This window comes from Pongo pygmaeus, chromosome 10, assembly GCF_028885625.2.
Source record: "Pongo pygmaeus isolate AG05252 chromosome 10, NHGRI_mPonPyg2-v2.0_pri, whole genome shotgun sequence".
NCBI lineage: Eukaryota > Metazoa > Chordata > Mammalia > Primates > Hominidae > Pongo > Pongo pygmaeus.
The window spans coordinates 38,380,046-38,406,924 of record NC_072383.2 but is presented as its reverse complement, the minus strand read 5'-3'; the positions used below and the strand labels follow the sequence as shown (position 1 = coordinate 38,406,924).

The 26,879-nt window shown below is 35.2% G+C and overlaps 1 protein-coding gene across 4 annotated transcripts in view; it reads right to left on the bottom strand.

Annotated features, from left to right (window-relative positions):
• CNTN1 (contactin 1) overlaps nucleotides 1–26,879 on the bottom strand; it is a 382,939-nt gene that overhangs the window by 153,063 nt on the left and 202,997 nt on the right. For all 4 annotated transcript variants that reach the window (XM_054444281.2, XM_054444282.2, XM_063672631.1 and 1 more), the window contains exons 2-3: nucleotides 9,089–9,225; nucleotides 7,494–7,526 (exon numbers count right to left, since the gene is read on the bottom strand). In XM_054444281.2, coding sequence (XP_054300256.1) covers nucleotides 7,494–7,526; nucleotides 9,089–9,149 — 94 coding nt within the window. In that variant the 5' untranslated portion in view covers nucleotides 9,150–9,225. The remainder of the gene's footprint in view (nucleotides 1–7,493; nucleotides 7,527–9,088; nucleotides 9,226–26,879) is intronic.

Here is a 26,879-nt window from a genome sequence, read left to right as displayed (position 1 = left end):
ATTTTTTAAGAGAGAGGTAAAGGCAATAGCACACAAACATTTTGTCTTCTGTGACACTAAACTTGAAGATGAGAGTGCTGTTCCAGCTTCCTTTTGAACAAATAGTTTCATTATGTCATTTAAATCTTGTCTCAGTAACATTATCAGCGTGCCTTTGGACAAATTATTTAATCTCTCCAAAGCTCAGTATCACTCTTTATAAAATGGGGATAATAAAATCTACCTGATAAGGTTATTATCAGAATTATTTTGAGACAATTCATGAAAGATGGCAGTGTACCTGGCTTATAATCAGCAGTGAATAAATGCTAATTTTAAAAACACTCTCATGAATTTGTCAATCTCTTCAAAATTTAGTTTATGTTTCTTATGTATATAAGCTATTCAACTAATCATGAAGCTTCTAAAAACCAAAAGCCAAGTTTTCACTCTTGTATCTCTGGTGCTATTAGCACTGTGTTGTTTGGGACACTCAGTACATTTTTGTTGTACATATAGATGGTTATTAAAATCCTCAAGTTAGTTCTGCCCTCTCCCGCCCCCACCACTGGTATGAAGAATTAATTTATTTAATTAATAAGTTAACCGAAAATGTTTCAAAGGGAGCTGCCTCATTCTTGGTTGAAATTTGCTGAAACTTTTATTCAATAGTTTATAGACCTCAGACATATTCCATAACCACCTTCCTATTTCAGATAGGAAATAGCTGGATCAGAATCAGAAGAATGAGAGGAACTGAGACTTAGCTCCTGCCAGGAACTTTTCTAGTTATTGTCTTAGGCAAGCAATTTGTTTTACAGGGTTTGTACATTCAGAAAAGAAAGGAACATGAGCATATGTCCTAAGGACTCCATGTGCCTAACACAATTATTATTAAGATTACAAATATGAGGTAGTCACAGAGATGCTCTCTGCTAATAATTTTGAAAGTTGTGTTGTAGGTTGTCTCTAGTTCCATATCCTTCTTGAGGTTGTAAAAGCCATAAATGAATATAATGTTTTCTGCTTCACTTCTAATACTTTTACTGAAGATGCCTGATATTTTCTGGCTATTCAGGCTGTAACAGCACAGCAGGGAAAAAATGAGAAATGAATCCTGAGTCCTGATTACTGAAGACTTTCATTTTTTATGGAAGGTCTGGATTTTCTGATTTCTGAAAGAAATGACCATGTTTATCACTGATAAAAATCATATGCTATTTTTCTTCTCAGCTTGAAAATTTCATAAGCTATTCCTTGAGTCTCTCCCAATTGCACAGGTTTTCTGACTGGAGCAATTTAGTAACACCTGCCAATTTGAAGATCTTGTTGTTTCTTCTCAATGCATATAAAAATGCTTAAAAAGACAAGTAGAGAAATCAATATATCTAGATTCTCTTCTTGAAGGTAAGATAATTTCTATTCCCACTATAATCCTTGATAAATAATGACTTTAGTGTGAATTATTTTAAAACAATTTTTTTAAGTCTAAGTTCATAAACATTTAAAAAACTAAAAATAAATATTGCTTAGGGGAGTGTAAAGTTCATAAAGATCTTCTAAGTACTTTGATACTTATGCGACAAGCCTGGTGATGATGTAAATGTTATTACCAATGGAGAAGGCTATACATGTAAGGAGATTTAAGGAGAAATGAATGTGTGTTGCAAGTATGCATACACTTTAAACATAAGGCCACTAATCTGCACTGGATTGGATCTTGAGTTTCCACTTCTTACAACAGTGGTAGCACAGAAATTTCAGATGGTCACGTTGGGAGCAACAATTTGATACACTATAGGTGTTAGCTGTCCTTGATCTGACTTTGGGTACTTCAATAAGTTTTTAGACACAACACCAAAAGCATGATCTATCAAAGAGAAAAAAAAAGGATTAAGTTGGATTTTCTTAAAATCAAAAGATCTGCTCAGTGAAAGACATCGTTAAGAGAATCTCAGGTCTTCAGGGTTAAGAGTTTTCCTTTGAACCTTCTCCGACTTGCATTCTACAAGCAGTACATTGGAAAGATTTTTTAGAAACTAAATATCAGTCTCATTTAATAATGGGGAATATAGTAGTGATTAAATATGACTTCCTAAAATATGAACTCATCTCAAGAGGTACAGGCTTACATTAATAAAGACCAGTTACACAATTGTACTTCCAATGTAGAAATAGACAGCCCTGGCCTGTCTAGTGTCTGCTTCTAAAGTGGCTTCTAGAAGTGTCATTATATGGAGGGTCATCGTCCAGAATTCTGAATTTAATTTATAATTTCATTTGCTTCCTGAAAGAAGCTTTTTTATCTCCTTGAAGTAAGGTGAGTTATGGTCATTCAGAACTGCTTGATTATTGAAAGTACTGCTTGGCGCCTTCAAATACAATAAAGACAGATTCACATGAACATATTTCTATGTAAAGATTAGTTAGTAGATTTTCATATTTTAATGAAATGAGTAGTCTTAAATATTTCTTTTGATAATGTATCCTTTCATTTAAGGTATATTATGCTTTTGAGATAAAAGTTGGTCAGCTTTTAGAAAACCGAGAATATGTTTTAAGTAGCTTTTTTATCTTAATAATATGTATTTTTTAAAAAAGAAAAAGGTGCTAGCAAGGAAAATTTTCACTGAAAATTATAGAATGTCACATACTAATAATGATGAGGCTATCCCTATAAGGTTATACTGTGTGTGTATATAGGGTTATTCCTATATATAAGGAATGAGCAAACCCTCAAAGGGGATATACAATTTTGGAGTGAATTTTATCGGCCAAACTGGATAATATTGGTGCCTTACGCTACTTTTTCTTCTCAGTTGTAATACCTTTCACAAATTATATGTACATATTTCCCAATACTCCCACTTATATTTGACCTTTATAGGAACAGACAATGCAAGCTTTCAGGGATTAAAATAAGAAGCGAATCTCCAAGAAAATACTGAAATTATTTTTCACATTGAGAGAATATTGCAGTTAAGATATTTCCCTTTGCTCTTTCCTAGAACAAAAAGCAGAATAGGACACACTTCACATCACATTCATTTTTCTATTAAGGATTTTATTTCATAACGATATGCTTCTTGCTTTTCTAAACTTTTCAAGCCTGAATCACATAATGTATTCTGTTTGATGGTTTAGCAATTACTGTATATATTTTATTTTAGGAACATATTTGGGCCCTTGAAAGAAAAACTACTCAAAACAAGCATCTGTATTGCATTGCCAGGTTCAGCATGAACCTCTTGAATATGATCCTCATGTCTCCCTTGCAGGCTGTACCTTAGTTTCTGACCATGCTAGCTCAACTAGGGTGCTCAGATGCAGGGAAAAGAATTTTGAAGGATATTTCAATACAAAGCTCAGCAAAGGATCCAGTAATGTAAGCATTATGTTCTCAGCCTACAGAAAATACTGTCATCTATTGATTTTTTTCTACAGCCATGGAAACACTTAGATGACAAATTTTGATGGTTTGGAAGTATTATGAGGTTAAAAGGCATAAGAAACAAACCACAGATAGAGATTGTGTTTTTAACAATGAAAATTATTTTTTAAATACATTCCTTTCTTTTACTAGATAGATTCTTCTTAAAAGGAGCACAAAGTTATAGGTGACCTCTCAAGCTAATTGAAGCTTTAACACTTCATATCACTATTTTGATCTGCTTTTAATGCAAATACATTTACTTCCTACCAGATAATGTGATTATCATAAATCTATTGCAGACATAAGTACATTTCTTAAATGTGATCGAAAAGATTAAGATAGAAATAAATAATGTATGAATATTTGCAGTCATATTTACTAATGTAAATGAGAGGCAAAAGTTACTGTTCTTTCATTCTCACTTTCACCATTAATATAATTATATAATCTCAAATGGGATTACTTCACCTATCACTATGTGGAGAGTGTCCACTATAATATTCCTATTCTATTTCCGGAAATTGAAAGTAAAATTATGATTTGTGCTTCAGAGATATTTGTATTCATTTTATATACTTTTTGAGACAAACTCCACTTCCCATTCTATTACATGTCACCTCAATCTGTTAGTTAGTAAACACAATTTTACATAAGCATGTTATAAGAAGAGTCCTAGGAAAAATCTATTAGCAAAAGGTGATGGCATCAAAATTTCAAAAGACTAAAATGGAAATTTTTACATTTACAGTATTACAGTGATTATTGGGTAGGGAGTGGTGTAAGCTTTCTTGAAAATCTCTAAATGAGATAATATTTAAATTGTCACAAAGCATCCTTCTTCCACATATTGCAGCTTCCTATCTCCACTGCCAACAGTTTCCTGCTGATAAGAGAAGATGGGCTTAGCTTTTAAATACTCTGGTGCCCCAATTTTTTAGGGTCATGGGTAATAGATAACATTGCAGTACTTTTCCATAACTAAACATACAAAGTAAGGAGTTGGTCTCAAAAACTTGCAGAAATACCGTTATTAGAATAAAGAATATAGTCAGGTTAGATGAAAGTTAAGTGAACTAAATTCTCCTTGCTTGGCTTTACCTGCCCAAGGGGCGCCTGTCACATCTCTCTAGAGGAACTACTTCCTTGTCCTATGACCCACCTCTGAAGCATCTAGACTCTGTTTTACATACCTGGCTGGGCATCTTCTGACACCTACCTCATGTCTTACTACATCCTAATATATAGCATGACTGGGCTGGTGGGCCAACTTCCAGAACTCGTCCTGTTTCAGTCTAACTCTAGTCTATTTTGATTAATGGGGCTATGTGGGACCATATATCAAAATAGTGACAGGTCATTGGCTGCTATAAAATGTCAATCATATTTAGAGATAGAAATATGTACTGAAAATAATTCTTAGTGACTGATGTGAGTCTAGTTGAAAAAATATACAGGAAATCTTGGTGTAAGTACTGTAAAGATATATGAAATGTTCTACCTGCCCTGCCTACAGCTAAGCAATGAAGATAGCTTTTTAAAAAATATTAGCTTTGGATATTATACAGTCATATTGTAACTCTAAATGTGCAAAGTATAAATTATATATTATTTCATATCCCAATTCTTACAAAATATATATTATACTGCTATTTTATTTCTTTTTTAAGATACTTTTTCTCAATGAATTACAAAGGAATTAAAGATACTTATTTTCATTTTAGATTAGCCTGGGTGTAAGTTGGTCCTACAATAGCTGCAGGGTTTTTTTTCTTTCCGAAAGTAAAGTAAATGCAGACCACAAGTGGAAAAAAGCATCTAAAATATTTGCTGTCAAATGATTTAGTTATTAATTAAATATCTAAACATTACAGATTATGTGCAACTTATTCATATTTGCTCTTATCTCGGTAGAATACAATATTGCTTTCACAAAATCTAAAAAAAATTAAGAAGAAAAATATTCTTAAAGACACGAAGAGTGAAGTTGGTTTTGATTTTGTTATAATCTTTTATGTACTTTGTTTTTCAAATTTAAAATGTTTTTGTTTTAATATATATATTTGAACACTAGTTACTAATGTTGCTGTAAAATAATCATTAAAACCATTATATATGCTGGATGACATATTGGATATAACTTTTTCATTTGTGAGAAAAATCTCAATTTCAATTCACCTGAGTAATTCAGCAGACATTGTTGGTTGACTAATTAGCTCCTCTTCTGCCGTTTACCTTCATGACAAAGCTCAGCTTAGTTCAAGGATCAACCTATCCCTCAAATGACTCAGAAGTAAAGGTTGACAGGGAGTGATGCCATTACTCTTGCTAACGATGGGCTTGGTGGTGAATGTGTGACCCAACTCTGGACCTGTAGTGTAAGGTTTCTGGGAAAGGTCTCCTTGTTTTTAAAGGTAGATAGATACAAGAAAAAAATAAGCATGCTCTATTTGCCTACAAGACATTGTTATGTCTCTGTATGATACCTGGAACTGCAGCACTGCTGCCAGCCGGTTAAGTAGGAAGCCTGAGAGTTGACCATTGGACTTACAATGTGTGACATTAGAGACCTGAATGAGGCAGTTTTTGTTGAGCGGTCGTGGGAAACACTGATTGCAGCAGATTAAAAGGATAATATGGGTCAAGGAATTGGAAAAAGCAGCCATAGGCTATTTTTAAAAAATACCTAGTGAATAAGTCTCACAAGATCTGATGGGTTTATCAGGGATTTCCGCTTTTGCTTCTTCCCCATTTTTTTTTTTTTTTTTTTTTTTTTGCTGCGGCCATGTAAGAAGTGCCTTTTGCGACCCGGCACGGTGGCTCACGCCTGTAATCCTAGCTCTTTAGGAAGCTGAGGTGGGCGGATCACGAGGTCAGGAGATTGAGACCATCCTGGCTAATATGGTGAAACCCCGCCTCTACTAAAAATACAAAAAATTAGCCGGGCGTGGTGGCGGGTGCCTGTAGTCCCAGCTACTCGCGAGGCTGAGGCAGGAGAATGGCGTGAACCCGGGAGGCAGAGGTTGCAGTGAGCCGAGATCGCGCCGCTGCACTCCAGCCTGGGCGACAGAGCGAGACTCCATCTCAAAAATAAATAAATAAATAAATAAATAAATAAGTGCCTTTCGCCTCCTGCCATAATTCTGAGGCCTCCCCAGCCATGTGGAACTGTATGTCCAATTAAACTTCTTTTTCTTCCCAGTCTGGGGTATGTCTTTATCAGCAGCGTGAAAACAGACTAACACAATGGGTAACCATGATTTGGCATGCAAGCTCTAGCACTGGTTGTTCAGTGATTCTTCATGATTTTTCATTCTTCTACCGTGACGCAGTGGCTTTTATAAGTTACTAGTGCTGCTACACCCATTAAGCACCTACTTGCCAGTCATTACGCTACAAGTTATCAGTGCAATTCATTTTTTAGTCCTCACAACAATTCTGTGATTTTTACATATTGGAAAGTTGAAACTCATAGAAGTTATATAATTTACACAAGATAATAAGATCATCTAGTGAGTACTGAGCTGAAAATGCAAATTCAGGTTGGTCTTACTCTAGACTCTGTATTTTTTCCAGTATACCATCCTGACTTTATTTCTGCAATATCTGTTTGGTGGTTGAAGTAGGCTCTAAACTGGGAGGATTATTAAACAATAAATTTTGCAATATCTGTGGACTTTTAATTGAACTGAATCTTAAGATTCCAAGTTTACTAAGTTTAGTTATCTCCCTTGCAACAAAGCAAGAGGCTTTCAAAAATAAGTTCAATGCTTACAAATTTTAAAATATTGCTTCCAAATTTAGTGGCATAGCATTGTTACAAAGCATGCAGGAAAAAATGCCAGCCACATTGAATATTTTCCATTTGCTACAGTCCTCTAATAGGATATTTATTTTATGAGGTATCCACTCATTCAACAAACAGTTTGCTTATAATCTCAGAATGACCACCTTACAAAATTTCATAGTGATCTAACATTAACCATTTGCCTTAAAGTTTAGAGAGTTAATAGCTTAAAGCAGAGATAAAATATGATTCAATAGAGAAAAGATGTTTACAAGGTTTACTCTTTGGTCAACTTACCTCCATGACCATATCTTCTATACCATGTAAACTCTAAAAATGAAAGAAAAAACAATTTTGATCCTGAAGCAATTATTTGAATTGTGGTTTCAAACATTACTTAAATAGCTGAGATGCTAGACAATGGAATGAGAGTAGTGACTCTTTACTATAAAGGTTGAAGTATCTTCACAGCTGTGTGGATATTTATTTCTTATCTTTACATTGATAGTTGCAGCACCAAAGTTTGCAGTCAGTAGAATTTGTATGAATTTTCAGTACTAACAAGATAATTTTTGTTGTATTTTATTCACAAAAATGAGACTTCACAATGGCTTTACCAAATTTTTTCTTCATTATATTTACATTATATATGTAATATATGTAAATATATTATGCATGTAATTACATATATGTATGTGGGTGTGTGTGCATAATTACCCTGGTTACAAAATATATATTTATCAATGTCATTAAAATCCTTAAGTACTAATGAAATTATCTTTTCTGAGTTTTGGAGTGAGCATAATAAAAATTATTCCCCAAAATAAAATAATTTTTTTATGTTCTTAATAATGATGCCCATCAGATTAATCATTAAAGTGATCAGTGGGGATTTATATACAAAAGAATGAGGACCATTTATATCTTGAACAAAACAGTCACTCAACAAGTATCTATGGGGTTAGGTCATTAACACGAAAGTATTAGAAAAATTGATTGTTAGAATTCAATTTTTCTGATACTTTCATAATAATGAACTAGCTCAATAAGCACTAGTTGGGTAATTACATCGATTTTTCAGATAAAGATATGATGTGCCTCTCATTGTAGGAAATAGGTCTGAATGCTTCACACTTGCCTTTGAAAGACAGAAATATAATATTTCTTTGTCCTAAAATGAAGGCACTCTCAAAATCGTTTTATTAGTCTTATGTCCCTACACACACTCTAGATTACTTTAATCATTTTTTAAATTATATTGATCAAATTGGTAAAAGAGTTGTAAGATTCGGTAGAGTGTTGCATCTACTTATAGCTCTTAAGAAGTGATTATTAATTTTCAGAAATTTTGTGACTCAGTTGTTAAACATGGCCAGTATTAAAAATTGTATTAATTTACAAATGAATAAATTATACTAAGAACAAAGGGAACATGCTTAAAACCCATTGCTTTCTCTCTTTTATTTACTATATTTTATATTCTCTTTGCCATTGTGGTTACTTATGTCAGAGTGGTGAAAATACTACAGACTGCTGAGCTGTTGCACATCTTTCCAGTTCCACATTAAATGATGTCAAGTTGAAACCGGCCATGGTAGGAGAATTTACTCCCCAGTAACAGAAAAATGCTACAGTCCAGAGATCTCCCCAGAGATCTAGATTTTCAACATTCACCAGCACACTATTCCCCAAGACTGACAATGTTTTGTGAAGTCTTAATTGAAACTAAAAAGGAAATAGGGTCACCCTTAATACATATTTATCTACTTATCTGACCCAGATGTCAAGAGAAAATAAGAATTTTTACTTCATACAACACATTTAATAAAGTAATCACACATATCAATTATGTTGACATAATATATGTAGAATATACAAAGGATATTTCTTACCTGCTAGACAGGTAGTAATAGATATTATAACAAGATGACTGACCAGCAACCACATTTTCATCTTGTATTCAGCAGAAGTTCGGTTCAATTTTCCAAAAAAGAATTTAGCTTTATGGCAGTTGGATAATTTTAAACACCTGCATCAAGAAAGAAAACGAGAAGAAGGAAAGAAATAGAAGGAAGGAGAGGGGAAGGAAAGGGAGAGGAGAAGAGGAGAAGAAAGAAAGGGAAGGAAATGGGAAACGTTCATCATTTGAGGAAAACATTATTAACCTATGTGATTTTATGTTTTTTGTTTGTAGAATAAGTTTTCATTTATTTAAATATATTTGTAAACACCGTGTAATGCAAAGAGTGGAGTCAGTATCAGAAGGCTTCAGCTGACATCCTAGTGTTGACACAATGCAATCACGAGGGTCAGTCAATCATGTGTTTAGGTTTCTTTTCCTCTGTAACCATTGAGTATAATGATTCTTTTCTACAAATAGCACAGTTGTAAACATTTTGATATCATTCACTTTAATTGAAGGTTACATTTAACGGAAGGCCTGGTTCAAAGATTCGGTTGAAGTTACATTTGTATAAGAGCTTGTAAACTCACAAACACTACACAAGAGTGATGATGTTAGCATTTTCTGTTAGTGGCTTAAGGAAAATTTTTGCCAGACATGCTAATTTTAAATGTTAAAATATATTAGTTAATAAAATATTCATTCCTCCTCATCCCTTTTACTTCTTTCACTTATTCAAGAAAAAAGCAAATAAGTGTTCCTTGCATGTCAACAGGGGACAATCAAGGTTTTGTGGGGCCAAAATTGTCCATTCGGAGAGCCTTCTTTCAGGACAAGAAGAAAATAAAATTACTAATATAAACGAAACTACAAAACCATGTAGCACTCTAATTAAAATATCTTGCTTTTAAAAATTTTGCAATAATGTACAACCATGTGATTACACTGCTAAGGTTTCACCCAGGACCCTGGAATAGCCTCATGCAGGTGAAGGGCCCTGCAACTTAAGTTCCATCATCTCCGTGGTAAAATCCACCACTGTGACTAAGCATGTAGCTACGTAGACTCAAAAAAGAAAAGGCACAGTTTTCTTGCTCTTAAGAAGTTCATAGAAAAGTAGTACACAGATATGTGAACAAGCAGTGCAGTGACATAGTTGTGTGGACCTGTATGCTATTAAACGTGAAAAAGTGTTAATCATTTTCACTGAAACCATGGTAAACACAGCACGGTGGGAATGGGCCTTCCTGCAGTAGGCAGGGCATTATACAGGAGTGTTGCATTCTTAGATTTGAGTCATTTGGTGACTTATGCCTCAACCACTGCTTACTGGATCACCTTAAGAATAATATGGCCTAGGGCATTAGAGCACTCATCAATAATGACACAATAGGAGTTTCATCTTGAAAAGACATTAAATCATTGTTTTAAAAGAATATATAATAGCATAACTGAAATCTCATGACATAGAATTGAATGAAAACATAAATTAAGATAGAGCATGGGCTGGGCACAGTGGCTCACACCTGTAATCCCAGCCCTTTGGGAGGCTGAAGCGGGTAGATCACCTGAGGTCAGGAGTTCGAGACCAGTCTGACCAACATGGTGAAACCCCCATCTCTACTAAAAATATAAAATTAGCCTGGCTTAGTGGTGCATGCCTGTATCCCAGCTACTCGGGAGGCTGAGGCAGGAGAATCACTTGAACCTGGGAGGCGGAGGTTGCAGTGACCTGAGATCTTCACACCACTGCACTCCAGCCTGGGCAACAAGAGCGAAACTCCATCTCAAAAAAAAAAAAAAAAAAAAAAGAAGACACATGTTGTAGTGTTCAACGTATAAATATACTCAAACATATTTAAAACAGCAACATTAAAATCCTACTGATTGCTTGCATCATACTATTATGTCAAAGAAAAATATATGAGTCTATTTATTTTTTAATGGATTTTGAGAATACCTATACTCCCTGATTTGCAAGAATCCTAGCATTTGGCAGAGGCTGGACAAAATTTTTACCTGGACCATGGTAATATACGGGCCAGAATAAACATATTTTTCCTTTTTAATATATATGTCTGAAATTTTAAATTTTTATTAGTTTATTTTCCTTGGCAGAATTGGGCAGAAAGGAAAATAAATAGTTTAATAGAGGTGAAGAATGCAAAACAATTTTTTTTTTCTTTTGAGACGGAGTCTCTCTCTGTTGCCCAGGCTGCAGTGCAGTGGTGCAATCTCGGCTCACTGCAAGCTCCACCTCCCGGGTTCACGCCATTCTCCTGCCTCAGCCTCCCGAGTAGCTGGGACTACAGGCACCCGCCACCACGCCCGGCTAATTTTTTGTATTTTTAGTAGAGACGGGGTTTCACCGTGTTAAGATGGTCTCGATCTCCTGACCTTGTGATCCACCCACCTTTTCCTCCCAAAGTGCTGGGATTACAGGCGTGAGCCACTGCACCCGGCCAACAATTCTTTTAGAGGACAGGAAAATCAATTACATGATCTGTGGAAAGATTTTTAGCTTTTTATTTTGATTGTGCATGACATCATTATCTACATATAGACCTAAGTGAAAATTTTTGAAACGTGTACACACTGGTTATGCCTATCTAAACTTTGTCACAAAAATGTGAATTTGATCATTTTTTTGTCCTGATAGTTTCTAATTTTTCTCATTGAGTTACACATACAAAATAAGACCAGTTCTTTTAATGAAGAGAAAGTTAGAGAAAGCAAACACATACAAATGCCAAAGCTTTAATGCCAATCAAGCAACTGACTTTGTAAAAATTAACTTAGATGACATATTATTATTTTTATTTTTAATTTTATTATTATTACACAAATCCTAATTTGTGTAATCCTAACTGTACTCCAGCCTGAGTGACAGAGTGAAATCCTAATTTGTGTAATAATAAACTGTTATAATTTGAGAATTCTAAATGTTTCCCACAGATATTCACATTTAAGAGCAAGAGATGCTACTGCAGTGTTGGTATTGAGGAGCAAGAAAGCAGCACTGAGCAGAGAGAAAAAGAAACAGATAAATAAAGGTGAAGAATTAAGAGCAATTTCTGTGAAAGTTTGCCTCTTATTTTTCATTATAGAGTACATCAGTGATATTTTGGTCTATTTACCCACGAACTGTATAGATAATCTGGAAAAGAAGTGGGATAGGCCTAAAAAAAGATTAGTTGTGTCCACATACAGCAAGAGATCTCAGTAAATTGAAAATAAAATACAGACAACTTTTCTAGGGCTAGAATGTAATTTAACAGTTCCTTCTCAATAATGACCACAGTATATGGGAACATGTGCCAAAATGCATAAATGTGTACAGGGGAAGTTAGCCAGATCTTGCCGAATTTTGCCTCAACCATTCTTTAGCTTGCAACTTTGGGCAAGTTACTCAACCTCTGAACCTAATTGTCTTCACCTTTTAATATGGAAATAATATCTAATTCATAGCACTATTGCAAGGTTTGCATAAAGCTGTGCATGCAAAATGTTGACTGAAAGTATTCAGTAACCATTTATTATTCCATTAGGCCATCAGCCAACCAGGGCAGGGGATACATATCTTGTTCATTGTTGTGGCGCTAATGCCTGACACACACGTCACTTGATATGGAGTTACTGAATAAATGATGAAATGAATGGACCATGTACATAATTATAATCCAATCCAAAATGAACTTTAATTTCCTAAAATAAGAATAGGGGCTGGGTCCAGTGGCTCACGCCTGTAATCCCAGCAATTTGGGAGGCCGAGGCGGGTGGATCACCAGAGGTCAGGAGTTCGAGACCAGCCTGGCCAATGTAATGAAACCCCATGTCTAGTAAAAATACAAAAAATTAGCTGAGCATGGTGGCATGCACCTGTAATCCCAGCTACTTGGGAGGCTGAGGCAGGAGAATTGCTTGAACCCGGGAGCCAGAGGTTGCAGTGAGTGGAGATCGTGCCACTGTACTCCAGCCTGGGTGACAGAGTGAAACTCTGAGAAAGAAAGAAAAATAAAAAAGAAAGAAAAAAAGAAAGAATGAAAGAGAGAGAGGGAGGGAGGGAGGAAGGAAGGAAAGAAGGAAGGAAGGAAGGAAGGGAGGGAAGGAAAAAGAAGAAGGAGAAGGAAAAAGAGAAGAGGGCCGGGAGGGGTGGCTTACGCCTGTAATCCAGCCCTTTGGGAGGCCAAGGTGAGCAGATCACGAGGTCAGGAGATCGAGACCATCCTGGCTAACACGGTGAAACCCCATCTCTACTAAAAATACAAAAAATTAGCTGTGCGTGGTGGCAGGCGCCTGTAGTCCCAGCTATTCAGGAGTCTGAGGCAGGAGAATGGCGTGAACCCGGGAGGCGGAGCTTGCAGTGAGCCGACATCACGCCACTGCACTCCAGCCTAGGCAACAGAGTGAGAATCCATCTCAAAAAGAAGAGAAGAGATGAGAAAGAAAGAAGGAAAGAAAATGTCTCTTACTGGGGCTTTGATCCTTGTTAGGGATTCTTGTAGTTTATAAATACACTCCAGGAAAGGATATTTTAAGTATCAATATTTAAAAGCATTTTGAAATATGTGGTTTATTGGGCGTTACTGGAAGTCTCTGTTTTCCAGTTCTGAATATGTACACTCTAATCAGAATGAAAAGTTATTTTCATTATTTTGAGCCTCTCTGTGTTATTCCATGCTATCTTTTCCTTCACTTCAAAATGTTTTGTCTTTCAGTAGGACAGTGAGACATCCCCAGCAGCATGTAATTTATTTTATGATACGGATTTCTTGCCATTTGGGTATAAAAGTATCTTTCATATGTTGTTCACACATTTGTTTTTCTGCTGGTGATCTGTTCTATTGTGTCACCAGTTATCCCATCATTTGTGACTCTCTGATCACATCCTTCAGCAGCACAGTAGAGAAAGCAGCAAGCTGAGCCCATCCTGCTAATGTGAAAGAAACTGCCCTTACTACTACTCGTTTGAGGCCACACCACTTAGTATTTCACAGCTAGCCCCCTGACCTCCATGGACCTGAAAGTGTTGCGAAAAATGAAGTGACAGAGGCAAAAAAACTAGCAACTCTGACAAACATGTGCCAGTCGCAGGAGCAGGCTTGTTTCTTCTCAACAACTGAAATAACAGAAGAACCAGAAGCAGGAACTGGGGGTGCATTCCTGTTCCTGAGGCCGTGCTGTGCTGGCCAGCTCCCTGAACGTGTTAGCCTTCAGAGCCCTGTGAACTCTTGCACACCCAGCCAGGCCTTATGCCAGGTACTGCTGCTGCTGCTACTGCTGCATCTCACAACCTCACACAGTTCTGTGGGTCTCCATGACTGATGGATCCCTGACACGGACTGGCACTCTGTTAATTTCCAGGAGAATTCACCTTCTGTTCTCCGGCATCCTTTACTAAAACTCTTATACATATTTTAAAACAACAACACTTCTCAATATAGTAAGGCAAGGCAGTATGACACACCTTCGTCTTTCTTTCTCCTTCTCTCTTCCTCTACTTGTCATTCTTCTTCCTTCTCCCTCTTTCCCTTAGACAACACTAGGGTTTTCTCATTTGAGAAATCTGTCCTATATCTAGATACGCATTTTTCTGCTGGACAGACCTCCATCTAGCTCTTGTCGTGTTTTATTCTGGTGCTGGATAGTCCAAATAAATTATTATAAAATGCTTCAACAATATATTAGCAACTATTATTTACAAAGAATTTAGTACTGCTGTGTAAGGAAAGTGTGTTCCATCATGACAAATGAAACGAGTTTTTCATCGCACTGATGATTAGACAATCATTTACATTGACAGAGAACATCACAAGAATATTGAAGAAATATTCATATATATCAGCAAATGGTCATATCACTTTTACAAAAAAGAATTTTTGGCACATCAGGCACAAAAGAAAAATGTGCCTTTATCCATAAATTGTACCTCTATTTCAACCTCGTGAAAGTTCATTTTTTAAAAAAATATTTAACCAAAAATTTGATGTTGAACAACATTCACTACAAAGTTCTATTTCCAAGAGATCATCAGAAGCTTATTCAACTTAAGCACATATTATTATTCTAGGCAAAAAGACACCAATATCTCCTACTCTACAATTCAAAACTGAGGGACAATTTCCTCTCAGACTCGATCTGAAATTCTGCCTCTGCTGCTCAAGTCCCTTAATCTTCTGAGGTGTCAGTCTTTAAAATGAAGATCCAAGTTCCTACTAAGAGTATTATTGTGAGGTTTAGGTAATGCATGTATATGGATATGTGTGTGTGGATGTAAAGCTTTGCAACATATGTACATAAAAGTTAAATGCATGAGATGAATACATGAAATTTTCTGGAACTAAAACTAGTTTTGAATTTTAAAATTGCTACCCCTTTAAAAGGGGATACTATACAATTAAATGCAAAGTCAATTAAACACTTTCATATAAATATCTCTCTCCAGTTAATTTTTGGATTATTAAATACAATTTAAATATAGGTGATGAAACCCCCTTTAACTGACTAATGGTATGTTTTAGATCAGCCTCACAGTGATTTCTTTACACTCTATAAACAAAAGTCTAACCATTTTCTACAAAGTCATTAACAATGTTTACACAGCTTATTGCAGTGGTCAAATACGTTTTATAAAAATTTCTGAAGACCATACTGTTCTAAGCCAAGGAATACAGTACATACACAAGGAGAGTACCCCCTTTTCTGCAAATGATTACAAACAGTATCCTTCCATTGTCAGAATAAAATACGTTGTTCAATGAGCAGATAGAGCTGCATTGGTCTTCAGATGGCAACAGCCTTAGCCCCTCAAACAGCCTGTCACTTGAACGTGTGTGCTGTATACATGAAAGAGGAGCAACACAACACGTTCTAAAACATCTCATGATATATAACATCCCCAGAGTGTCAAACATTCCAACCTTCACTTGGCACACTTACTACAGTAATTCTTGAATTTTAGTATGCCTACAAATTCCTTAGGAAGCTTGATTAAAGTCAGATGCTTGAGCTATTTCCACAGAAATTCTTATTATCTTGTGATTTACTCAGGAATCTGTCTAATTAACAAGTGCACCCCAAATGGTGTTAAGTGGCCCCTGGACCACATTTTGGGAAACACTGACTTAGCGTTATGAAAAAAATATGCTAATTTGTGAATATAAAAAATTCTTTTTATGATCTAGATCAAGAACAGATTTTAAATATCTTTTTAAAAAACTAATAAAACATAGGGAATTTAAATGTGTCTAGAATAAAAGGATTCAAACCCTGGCTGTATTACTAGCTATGCGTCTTTGGGCAATCTACACGATCCCAATTAACTCAGTACAGCTCTAGAAATGTGAGAGATTTGGTCAGGATCAGATACGAAAATGTACAAGTTAGTGGCTTATAAGATTTTAAGCAGATATGCCTGTTATTTCCTTCTCTACTGCATTTATGTATCTGAGGTTACTGTGTCACCTTCAGTACTCCCATTCATTGCCTGGCTCCCTTCAGTCTCTTCCACACAGATTCTTCATGTAAATCATCGACAACAGAGCAGTTGTCAGTTTCACATCCCTGCATCATTCGCAACTCCTACTAAAACCTATCTACCATGTTTTGTCTTTCCTTTAATATTCATTTAATATTTTAAGCAGCAATTCTTTGCCAAACCTAAAATATGGCTTTGCCCTTGAGTAATAAACTGATTCTTATTAATATACTGATGGGAAAGAAGTTGAGTGGAATCTCGTAAATACATATGTGAGTTCTAAATCTTGCTTGCTAAAACAGTGCCTCTTTTGTTCATTGATTGAATCAGTAATTCTCAGGATTGCTGATAAGCAAGAAATAATATCACTTGTTCATTATTACTATCTCCATTTTCCATTAGCATCTCAAATTTTATAATTCTAAGCAAAATAACTGTGTGGAGTTGGTACCTTATCAGTTCCATGGGCAAGATAGTTTGGAATCAGCTGGGCTTTTCTGCATTTTCTCGAACTTTACAAGGCACCTAACCATACATACACACACTCCCAAAATGTAGGACAAAAATCTATGTGGGACTTCCTATTTTTGCTACCACCTAAAAATGATGGTTTCCTGAAATTCCAGGGAATACACATGGCTGTAGCAATTATAGTCCTGTGTGACACCATGGGCTTAAATTATTCCAGTAAAAATATGTGCTATAAACATCACAAATAAAGTTTCACTATTTTTACCTTCCTCTGCTTGCATTACATCATTTCAAAAATAAATGAGCAATTAATTTAATTATAAATCCAATTATCTAAAAATGTAAGCAGTCAATTGTTCTGTAGAATGCATGCCGTGCTGTCAGCACTTAATTAACATCCATGTCTGTCAAAGCCTTAAGATTTTTTCTCCTCAGCAGCCATTTCTAGAGATGGACTGACTTAAAGGGCTTACATGGATTGCTCAAATACAAATAGCTAGTAACAGAGCACAGAGCAAGGGTTTGACATCTTCTATTCCGTACAGATTTAAATCCCTTATTGTTTATTACTTAATTTTTTAAAAAGATACTTAGTATCTGTCTTTGCTTTAGATTATAAAAAATATTTTGCATATTCAATAATTAACATATTTTTCATAACAATAAGTCAGTGTTTCCCAAACGGTGGCCCAAAGTCCACCTACATTACCAGCATTTGGCACGTGATTGTTAATAAGATCGATTTCTGAGCAACTTTTGAAGAATAGTCTTAGTATCTGCGTTTTAGTCAAGTTTTCTGGGAAATTTGTGGGCATACTAAAGTTCAAGGATTGTTGTAGTAAGTGTGTTAAGTGAAGGTTGGAATATTTTCATTGCTCACAGAGAACAATGTTTACGTATCTATGTGCATGCAAATGTGTTCTAGGGCCACATGTTCAGCCAACACAGCTCTAAAAATTAGAAGATGCATGATATTTAATAGTCTGTCTCTTAAAATTATGTCTATAGTATATTTTGTGTGGCATTTGGTCTACATGATAAATAAATATCCTCTATATCTACATCTGATTCATTTTGTCGTACCATAATAAACAAGGCATTCTGATGTATTGCTTTGACTAATAACTAGAAGGTTTCTGACTTTTATTTGAGACTGTCTTATTGGACTATAACGACCTGATTGAATGTGTTTTAACTTCCATTGTTGCTCAACTGCAATTCAAACCGATCTGAGATTGGTAGACTACTACAAAAGAAATATGCTTTGTGATACCTGTGAATCATATCTAAAGATCCAAAGTAGAATTTTGAATTTAATACAGCAGAAAAAAATCCTATGTCAGCAAGATAGAATGTCCAAACTCCTTTCTCTTTTGCTCTCACATATAAGCATTAAAGGATAAGACCTGTAAAGAAACAATGCCAGATTCAAGAGCTCACTCAATGTACCCTGAGAGTTTTAAAGACTTCCTGAGCTGTAATATTCCCTTTGTACGTCCTTACTCCACTATGGAGATGCCCACATCTAATAAAAAGGCTTCATAACTGCTGCCACTGTGCTTTCAGAGGTTCCACTCTAAGTCGTTCTACCTAATGCTGCTGCATAGGATTATGATGCTCGAGGCTGCTCCATGCTGCACAGTATCTGAATATCTTTGTTAAAATATCAGGCATTTATTCCACTTCACAAACCTAAAGGTACAAAAAACCTCTGAGTGTGTTCTGACACGAGACCACCCCTGAAGGGAGAATGAGACTGATGATCTCGTAACTCCTATTAGCTGCTGTTCAGGTTAAGAGATGTCAATGTGGAAGGTACAGTCCTCCTGGGAGCATGATGTAATCATTGACATTCTGTTTTTTAGATAAAAGAGTCATTGAATACAGGTCATTGTATCAGTACTTAAACTGATAAGTGATTCATACCAAAATTATTTAGGCCCTTATTTCTAGAAAGAACGTAAGAGAATTTTACGTTAAATTCACTTCAATTCAATTCAAACTGTTCAAGCATTTATATTTGAAACATATATAAATTAATTTCAATGATTGTGCAATTTAACCATGCAGACATCTGTTTTTATTCAAAACCTCTTCAAAGACCAAGAAATGTATTACATTTTCTTTGAAGAATATACAACAAAGTAATCCTATAAGGGTAGATGAATGGTAATTTAAAATTATTTATTAATGTATTCCATACATATTTCTTAAGTATCTACCATGTCCAGACATATTGTAGCAGTAGCATAAGTATTGGTAAATCAAAGATATTTATTCAGGGAGGGAATTTCTAAATTACAAGCTCCTCAACAGCAGATTATCTCATTCCTTTTTCTATACCCCACACATTACCTAACATGATGCCTAACACATCAAAGATACTCCATTAAAATCTGTTGAATATGTTTATTGAGAAATTACTAAAAACAAATTATTGTTCCATACTTGGCAAGCAGATCCAGGAGGAAGTAGCAATAGAGAAAGGAGAAAAATAAAGTTCAAATTCAGAGACCCTTGAAGAGTAAGCATGGCTAGGGCATATACTCATGAAAATATTTGAGAAAGAGAAGTGTGTTAAAATCATGGCACCTTAAATGCCATGTGTTGAACTTTTGTTTCACAGAGAGTTGTTGAATAGTTCTACAAGAAAATATCATCATAATATTTAATCCTAAGTGCTTTGGTTTATGAAGGCTCTGCTCTTCTGGCTCCTTTAAAAGGTTTCATTACCAGAACAGATACTAGGGAAATTACCTGGCTACCTTAACCTGGTGCCCCCAAACCATTGAGGTTTCAGACTTACATTCACAACATGGTCTTGGGCTATACAGAGAGCTTTGTTCCTTTTTATTCAAATTTATATCAAATATTAATTAATTTGTCAGTAGGGCAAGGGTCAATACATTCCTCCAGTCATATGAAATTACAGAAAGAGATGGGGGTTATACAAAAACTATCTAAAGGAAAGTGATTCTATAGTTTCTGGTATCTTTAATTATTCTCCCTGAATGTAAGCAACTATTTCCTTGTATCAAATCCAAGTCTTATCAATCAATAAATACTTCCTGAGTACTTGCTATGTGAAATGCTTCATACAAGCCCCAGTTAGTAATAACAGTAGAAGCAAATTCTCAAACTTCAAAAGCTTAGCACCTAGTTAGGCACAAGCTTTAGAGAAAACTTGATGGATCTACCTTTTGATCCCTTCCACCAAGAGGAAACAGTCTAAGCATTTATTATTGTAAAGAACATATATCCAAATCTCTGAAGCTTAGTGAACAATACAAATGTCAATTTGACCTCCAAAAACTATAATTCTCTTACTATACTCTCTGACTCAAAATTTACCGATGATACACCATCATTTCATCATTCATTCAACAATTATCTATTAAATACTTTTATGTGTTAGGCATTATGCTAGGCAATAGAAATTAAAAGATAAAAACTTTTAGCTTAGTAGTTAAGATATATGTACTCCATCTTCCAACTTCTAAGTCAGGCTCTGTTTTAAAAGCCTAAGTATTAACTCAATTTTCATCTAAACAAATGATGTAGCTACTATTATTAGCTTCAGTTTGTAAATGAGAAAATAAGAATTTCAACTCTATTTCAGGATCCAGATTAAATTTTATCTTTATAGGAAAGTGTCTCCTCAGCCAAACTCCTCCTCTGAGGTCTTCTCCCTTGTCAAAAATCTTCGAGTGGTCCTTTGTCTCACCTACTGATATCTTATTATATTCTTGGTTACTTTTTAAATGCAAGGCCACTTCCAATTGAATATCAGGAAACTGAATTAGAAAAAATATATTTCAGGACAACTTAAAAGGTTGAGGAAAGAAAGTATTTTGGAGAAGTATTTTCTTTGTTGAAATTTGGTGTTTCTGATATGTCTTAATGGACAATAAATAGAACACAATAACCAGCTATAAAACTGTCCTAGGAAATCTGAGCCTATGTTCATGGCATTTTAGGTGTTTATATTATCAAAAGGCAGTGAGGCTAGGAGACAAGGGTACAGACTGTGAGTCTAGTCAGAATTGATGCACATGGCTCAGTGGATTTAGGCAAGTCATTTCAGTGTTTGTACAATGGGAATAGTAATATAATACATACTCCTGAGAATTATATTAAAAATGTACGTAAGACACCTGTGATCATTTCTCTTTACCCCTAACTACACTATAAGTTTCTGAGAGAGAGGAAAAAAAAAACATACCTTATACATATCTTTATATTCCTATTGGGGCTTAAATACTTTGCACAGTGTGTGATTAATAAATGTATGTGCGTAAGTGTGTGTGTCAGCATGTAAGTGTGTGTCAGCATGTAAGTGTGTGTGTGTTCAGAAGATTTAGGTGTCTTAGAATAGAGCTGATAATTCAAAGAAAAGCACCTATGAACATCGATGCAACTACCTTCATTAAGAAATCTTGAAGCGGCCGGGCACAGTGGCTCACGCCTGTAATCCCAGCACTTTGGGAGGTCGAGGCGGGTGGATCACGAAGTCAGGAGATCGAGACCATCTTGGCTAACATGGTGAAACCCATCTCTACTAAAAAAATACAAAAAAAAAAATTAGCTGGGCATGGTGGCAGGAGCCTGTAGTCCCAGCTACTCGGGAGGCTGAGGCAGGAGAATGGCGTGAACCCGGGAGGCGGAGCTTGCAGTGAGCCGAGATCGCACCACTGCACTCCAGTCTGGGCGACAGAGCGAGATTCCGTCTCAAAAAAAACAAAAAACAAAAAACAGAACAAAACAAAAAAAATCTTCAAGCACAAGAGTTACTATTAAATGGTTAACATTGGTGCTATGGTTTGCTTGTGTCCCCCAGATTTCATGTGTTGGAAACATTCCCTAACATGACAGTATTTAAAGAGGAGATAAAGAGGTGGTCGAATTAGAATCCATTCATGGATTAATGGATTCATGGGTTATCATGGGAGTAGGACTGGTGGTCTCTACAAGAAGAGGAAGAGAGACCTGAGCAAACAACAGAACACACGCAGTCCCTTCACCACATGACGCCTTGTGTTGCTGCTGCCCCAGGACTCTATGGAGTCCCCACCAGCAAGGAGGCTCTCACCAGGTATGGCCCCTCAACCTTGGACTTCTCAGCCTCCATAACTGTAGGAAATAAATTTCTTTTCTTTATAACTTACCTAGTTGCAGGTGTTTTGAAGCAATAGAAAATGGACTAATAAAATTGGACTGAGTATACTTCCATGCATTTCTTTTTCTTTACTTTGTGAAATTGTGGTTATCTATTTAGGAGTTAGCATCTGTTCTACAATTTTCCCAGGATGACTATGAATACCAAATAAGATAATATATGAAAGCACCTTTGCAAATTAAAAGTAGTATAAAAATGGACTATAGTATTATAAATAGAGGCTTCCATATAACTGATCATCAATTTGACACTTTATAAAACTTAAGCTTACTATAAAACAGAAACTTGAGTCGCAGTCTTTGAAATCTATTTCCGGAATTATCTTGAGGCCAGACTTTCAAAACCCTTTTATATGGAAATTTATTAAAGAAAAGAATCATTCTATAATGTTCTTTCCCCTCTTCTTTATTCCACTGAGAAGTTAGAACACTTCTCAAATATGCCAGTTCAAAAACCCCTAATGGCTAGTTGCCAAGACTGAATTTATATGGACCAAATTCTCTAGAAGCGATACTATTAAGTGTGAATTTCCAACAAATTCCCCTCTCAGTTGTAATAAACTCATTCAGAAATATTTTTATTTCATAGAATTGATTTCTTCATAAGTCTTCATGAAGTCAGCATTATATAGTATCTCTTCACTTATGGGAAGGGAAATGAAATATACTCAGCTAATAGATAAAAAATTAACTAAAAAGTTAGGTATTAAAAGACAAGGCATTGGGGACTGGAGAAAAAATGGGTCTCTAGATGTCTTGAGAATATAATGGCATAAAATGAGAGAAATATTTTTCCTGTGACATATTTTATATGTTATTTTCAGAACAGTTTTAGACTTAAAGAAAATTGAACAGAAAGTACAGAGAGTTTCCATATATCCCTTTTCTCCTGTATAGTTTCCCCATTAACATTTTGTATTACTGTAGTCGATTTGTTACAGTTGATGAGCTAATATTAATACATTATTATTAACTAAAGTTCACAGTTTAAATCAACATTCACTCTTCATGTATATCTGCTGTGGGTTTTAACAATTGAGAGGAAGGATACAATAGAGCTTATCTTTCAAGATCTAGTGACTTCTTCAATGCAGTGAAGTGGCCAGTATCACTTGCAATGTAGGTATGTAAAAGCAATCATTTGCTTAGCAAATGAAGAAGCTGTTATATAGGTAATTTTATTTGTTTTAAAATATTTAAAGGTCCTAGGGATTTAACAGATCCAAGAAATATGGTTCTTGGCTTCAAGGAGGGTATGAACCAGTGAAAGATAAACACTGACTGCGTAGTACCTGTAGAGATATTGGAACAGACGATGAGGAAAAGGGAGGAATTCAGGGATGAGTGTTTGCCTTTTGGGGTGGCTATTAGAGTGTAACATGTTGCTATTCAACAAAGGGGAACTCGAGTTTTGATGGGAAAGTGAGTTGACCAATAATTTAGTTTTGAACATATTATATTTGAGTTTCCCATTAGACATTCAAGTGGAGATACTAGGTAAACATTTGAATAAATAAGACCAGAATTTAGAAGTCAGACAGGAGTGGGGGATAGCTACTTGGAAGTCATCTACATATTGATGATATTTGAAGACCAGTAATAGAATCTCCTAATCAATTTGTTTTATGCAGTGAACAAAATGGAAGGAAGAAAAAAGAAGCAGCAGAAATATAAATCTGAAATTATTTTGTTTTTCCTTTGTCATGGCTCTCTTACTAAAAGAAACAAAATAAGGGGAGGAAGCAGTAAGAGCTATATCTATTGGCAGCCATGGAGCTGTTTGTTCTCTTGGTAGATTGTTTACTTTCTTTACAAGTTTAGAAGAGATACCTTTGACTTGTGATCTAAAGTTCCTGCCAAGGTAGAACATTTAAAAAAAAATTGCTTCCTGAGTGTTTTCAGGATTGAAGGAATATCACTACAATAGCTGCAGTTTCTTAGAATAAAGATATTAGAAATTTGGAGGTTGAAGAATGCAGAAATTTGTCTTCTTTTATTTTTGTTAACTAATTTTGAACATATAAAGTTTGTTATAGCAATTTAAAGACATTTAGTTTTTTTCAATAAAGTATCAATTTTGAGTTTGATATGTCCAAATTTCTATTCTTAAATTTTAAACTATCATTGACATTTTAAGTGATTTTGATTTAGCTTGAAAATTAAACTTCTAACATGACTATGCAGGGTGATATAATTATCTACCTAGTTAGGGTAAAGAGGAAGGTTTTGCATTTAACTGGAAAACTTTAGGTGAAAGGCAATATACTTACTTACATTTTATGTGACCATACATTCTTTATTTAAGTTTGAACTGTATCTGAAATCATTACATCAGAATGTTTCTATTTAATATTTTTGGCATTTTAATAAATATTTTTATGTTTTCAACTCAATCATGTATTTGTTTATTCACCCCCCAGTTTTCATTTTTCTTGAGTTCCATTTGTTTTGATTAATGTGTCTTGAATTTTGGGGAAGAATTTGTAATGGTTGATATTGTGCTTAACTGAATCTCTCTGACTGAGCACTCCAGCAGAAACAGAAAGCACCATGTTTTGACCTTTACATTTCTCTTAACATACAATGTATAATGAGATGTTAGCAAATCACCCTCCGACCCTATCAGCAAAAAAATTACAAAGTTTCAGGTTTCAAATCTCTTGCCCTTGCAGAAGTGGACTTCCCTTCTGGAAGCTGTGAGTATATAGTTGTTGGATAAGTTATATCCTGAAACATGATTAGCATTCCTGTCAAAGCACAATATCTTAACTAAGTCAGGTACTATTTCCGATATGCTGGTAATAATGATTGTTTGGCTGTGGTTTTTCATCTCTTGTTGTTGTGTCTCCTTCTTTGGGAATGATTCCATTTTGTTTTCTGTAATTAATATTTTTATTTGAATAGGAGTCAGTAACCTATTACAGCCTCTCATGGAAAAATTGTAATGTGCCTGGGATTTAGTGTTTTTCTGAGAATGAGAAACTTCCTGGATTCATCTGGAATACACATATTATTTTATGAAACAAAAAAAAAATCCACTGAGAGCAACACTTTAAGGGGTATGCAGAGTAACAGATTTTAGACCCTGAGAGAAGCTCATTTCCACTGTAGCTATGTCTTTCTTATCACTTTCTGCTATTCGCATCTAATCTACACATCATTCACCTTCAGACAGGCTCACAATACAAATTATTAGTGGTAGATCTTTGCTCAGCCTTAACAGCCAACTAGTTATTTGACCAAAACTAAGGATAGCAAAGAGGATAAACGTTTTAGATAGGGCTCTAGTATGGAAGAGTTCAAATTATTCTTTCCTTGAACAAATATTTGGTAAAACACAAAAATAAAAACATAGTGAAGGAAATTCAAAATTGTCAAGATATCAGTTCTCCTCAACTTGATCTATAGATTCAATACAATTCCAATCAAACCTGCAGCAAGTTATTTTGTTTACATTGACAGTGATTCTAAAGTTTACATAGAGAAGCGGAATGGTCAACAAAATATTGAAGAAAAAGAGCGAAGCTGGAGGACTGACACTGTCCAAACTCAAGATTTAAAGCCATAAAGACTATAAAGCTATGGTCACCAAGATACTGTGGTACTGGTGAAAAAAACAGATACATAGATCAATGGAACAGAATAGAGAGTTCAAATATAGAACCATATAAAGATAATCAACTCACCTTTGACAAAGAAACTTAATGAAGAAGCAGTCTTTTCAACAAAATGTGTTAAAATAACTGGACATCCATGCACAACAACAAAAAAATTTAAATATGTACCTTACACTCTTCACAAAAACTAACTCAAAATGAGTCAGGGACCTAAATTTAAAATGCAAAACTATAAAACTCCTACAAGGTAACCTAGGAGAAAGTCAAGGTGACCTTGGGTATGGAAATAACTTCTTTGGTATAGCAATAGGGGCAGAATCCAAACTTCTTTGATATAGCAATAAAGGCAGAATCCATGAAAACCAGAATTGCGAAGCAGGACTTCATTAAAATTTAAAATTCCTGCTCTGCAGAAGACACTGTCAAGAGAAGGAGAAGACAAGCCATAGGCAGGGACAAATATCTGTGAAAACAACTGATAAAGGAGTGTTATCCAAAATATACAAAAATTCTTAAAACTTAAAAATAGCAATACAAACAACTCAACTAGAAAATGGTCAAAATTCCTGAAGAGACGTCTCACCAAAGAAGATAAACAAATGGCAAATAAGTATATGAAGAGATGCTCAACATCATATATCATCAGGGAATTGCACATTAAAGTGGTAAAAAGATATCACTGCATACCAATTCAAATGGCAAAAATTTAACACCAAATGTTGTTGGTTCCTGCTGTTCCATATCCTCACTAGCATTTGATGTGGAAGAACAGGAACTCTCATTTATTACTGGTAGAAATGCAAAATGGTACAGCCACTTGGGAAGACAGTTTGGCAGTTTCTAACAGAGTTAAACATATTCTTACCATATGATCCAGCAATCACACTCCTTAGTATTTACACAAAGAAGTTGAAAATGTATGTCGGTACAAAAACTGGCACAAGGATGTTTATAGCACCTTAGTTAATAATTGCCAAAAAATTGAAACCCATCCTTTAGTAGAGGAATCAATAAATAACCTGTGGTACAACGAGGCCATG